General features: G+C 48.0%; 1 protein-coding gene across 1 annotated transcript; it reads left to right on the plus strand.

The window, feature by feature from the left end:
• The first annotated feature begins 1815 nt into the window (after nucleotides 1–1815).
• LOC107184842 (endogenous retrovirus group K member 10 Gag polyprotein) lies at nucleotides 1816–2900 on the plus strand. The gene is given in 2 exon segments (XM_015571193.1): nucleotides 1816–1957; nucleotides 1960–2900. Coding segments are annotated over 2 exon segments (1083 nt in total).
• Nucleotides 2901–3242: the final 342 nt, after the last annotated feature.

Below are 3242 nucleotides of genomic sequence, written 5' to 3' on the forward strand. Positions count from 1 at the left end.
ACATGACTTCTTGTAGGTGTCAAATGGTTCACAGCCAGCATCACAGCCCAAACCCTAAGGGTATTCCCTTCTTCTAAGGAAGGTGTTAAGGGGAGTGACTGTGAAAGATGAGGCAATGACATTGTAAAGGAAAATAATATTTCCTTCTTCTTTTCTAGGTTCTTTAGTTGGCCTAAAAATTAAACTGATACAATATAGGTTTGTGGGGAGAGGTCTCGATTTGACAATGTCCCGAGGAGACAGTCTCTCACAAGGTGGGCTGTCTCACTAAACACGCTCTATCCCACTATAGTTCAAGTGACTGATTTAGCTCGCTAAATGCCAAATAAGCAGGAAAATTGTGCTGCAGCAGCTTAGCTTGTGAGAATAAGGAAGTAGTCTAGCTGAGCTCAGATCATGATAGCAGGTCTCAGCCGCCGACTGAGACAAAGGATTGGAAAAAAGGAAGTTGGCCGAGACTGTTAGAGGGGAGGCTTGCGCTGATCGAATCGAAAGTTGCTTAAGATCTGCTAAATGCATATGTAACCAGTGAATGTATAAAAAGACTGTGTGAAATAAACTTGGGGCTGCATTCTTGAGCTGGCAGTCCTCCCGATCCCATCTTTGTGTCTGTCTATTTTCTCAATCCTCACCCCCATTTCAGGTACTGTTCCACTGTAGTGCCGGCAGGTGGCGCCCGAACAGGGACCTGAAACAGAGGACTAGGTGAAGGACACTGCCGAAGCAGGGGACGTGTCCGGATCAAGGTAAGCAGGGGCAGTGAGCATTAGAGTTGGGAGAGAATAGTCATGGGGCAAGGCAATAGCCGAGTGTTGTTTATGCAAGTGCTTAAAAATATGCTTCGCGCTAGGGGCACTAGGGTTGGCCAGAAAGAAGCTTGAGCGCTTTTTAGACTTTGTAGAAGAAGTTTGTCCATGGTTTCCAGAGGAAGAAACTGTAAATTTAGAGACCTGGGCCAAGGTAGGAGAAAGATTACAGGATTATTATTCTGTGTATGGGCCAAAGAAGGTTCCGGTAGACACATTTTCTTTGTGGAATTTAATTAGAGATTGTATTGATCCCAGACATGCAGGAAATAGGTGGGAACCTGAGCCCAAGTTGAGACAACGGAGCCCTTCTTGTCCTAGTCTCGGAGGGCAGAAAAAGGGAGAGCCTGTAATGGCACCCTGCGCTCCACGGCTGCTGGAGCCTGAGAAAAAAACTAGACTTACCACCCCCACCATCCCCTCCTCCAGCGGAGAATCCTTATGTTAAAAGGCCGGAAAACGATCCACTTATAGCATTCCAGCAAGAAGATCATGATTATGATGACCCTTTTGACTTGCCTAAAGAAGATCAGGAGGCCTTAGAGGAGGCTGCTGCTCATTATCATCATGATGATGAGTGGTTAGTGCTCTCGACCAGAGGCTCTTTAAAAGAGGAACAAGGTTCCGGGGATAGGGATAGAAAGTTAGAGGAAGAAATGAGAAAGTTGCAAGAGGCCATAGCAGCCTTAACTGGCAAGGTTGAGCAGCAAACTGTGTCTAGAAAAGTCATAACACCTGTACCCTCGCGGGCGTCCTCTCGAGCGACCCTGCATGGGACAGCTACCCCACCACCTGCAAAAACGCCAGTCATAGATGTAGTACAAGAAACACCGGAACCGAGAGCTTTGACTATACCTTCTTTGCCTAATCAGGACCCTCCGTGGGGACCTACAAACCTCCGGGTAGATAGCAGGCCGCAGGAGGCTGCCAGATCTCCCCTTCAACTTACCCTGCAAAAAAAGCAGTGGAAAGAGGGGAAGATACAGGGGGGTTTCAATTATACCCCATAATGGAGAGAGATGATGGACAGGGAGGAAGGCAAAGATACCATCAGCCTCTTCACTTTAAGCAGTTGAAGGAATTAAAAACAGCATGTGCCCAATATGGCCCTACAGCTCCTTTTACTGGGGTTCTCTTAGAAAGCCTAGCCACGAAGCATTGCCTCCTAATGATTGGAAGCAGTTGGCTAGGGCATGCTTGAGTGGAGGAGATTATCTTCTATGGAAGTCAGAATTTGCAGAGCAATGTCAGGTCACCGCAGAACTAAACAGGACTCAACAAATACCCATTGTGTTGGACATGTTAGCAGGAGAAGGCATTTACCGAGAAACTGATCAGCAAATTCACTTTGCTGCAGGTGTCTATGCCCAAACTAATACAGCAGCCTTAAGGGCATGGAAGAAATTGCCACCTCGTGGTAGGCAGACAGAGGACTTGTCCAAAATCCGTCAGGGGCCTGATGAGCCTTTTCAGGACTTTGTATCCAGGTTGTTACAAGCAGCAGGAAGACTTATAGGAGACGGAGAGTCAGGCATGTTACTGGTGAAACAGCTTGCCTTTGAAAATGCTAACTCAGCATGTCAGGCGGCTATACGCCCCTTCAGAAAGAAAAGCAGTTTATCTGATTATGTAAGGCTTTGTTCAGATATCGGGCCCTCCTATGCCCAAGGACTCGCTATTGCTGCTGCTTTACAAGGAAAAACTGTCAAGGAAGTTTTGTTCCAGCAGCAAAAGTCTAAGGGTCAACTAACAGCCGGTCCACCTGGTAGCTGTTATGGATGTGGACAGCTGGGTCATCAAGTCAGACAATGCCCTAAGAAACAGGATGGGAGCAAGCAGCCTGGGACCTGACCTAGACGCAAGAGAGGCAAACATTGGGCAAATGAATGCCGCTCCAAAAAAGACAGTCAAGGAAATCCTTTGCTCCGGATGCAGGGAAAGGGGAAGAGGGGCCAGCCCCGGGCCCCTCAACAGTGTTACGGGGCACCGCAGAGCGAACCCAGCCTGCAACAGGGAAATCCATTCAGGAATTATACAGGGCAACCCCAGGAAGCGCAGGACTGGACCTCTGTGCCTCCACCTACACAGTATTAACTCCAGAAATGGGAATGCAGGCCTTACCTACAGGGGTATATGGGCCGCTTCCGAAAGGCACTATGGGTTTAATTTTAGGTAGGAGCAGCATTGCCATGAAGGAATTGCATGTGGCCCCTGGAGTTATTGATGAGGACTACACAGGAGAAATAAGGATTATGACACATTCCCCTACAACAATTTCTGTAATAAAGTCAGGGCAAAGAATAGCGCAGCTCTTGCTCATTCCCTATCCTAAGGCAGGTAGAACAGCAACAAGTGCCTCCCGAGGGAGGGGAGGATTTGGATCATCAGATGTTTACTGGGTACAGGCCATCAAGGCACAACGACCTGAACTCGTAC

The sequence above is a fragment of the Myotis davidii genome, unplaced genomic scaffold, assembly GCF_000327345.1.
Source record: "Myotis davidii unplaced genomic scaffold, ASM32734v1 scaffold887, whole genome shotgun sequence".
NCBI lineage: Eukaryota > Metazoa > Chordata > Mammalia > Chiroptera > Vespertilionidae > Myotis > Myotis davidii.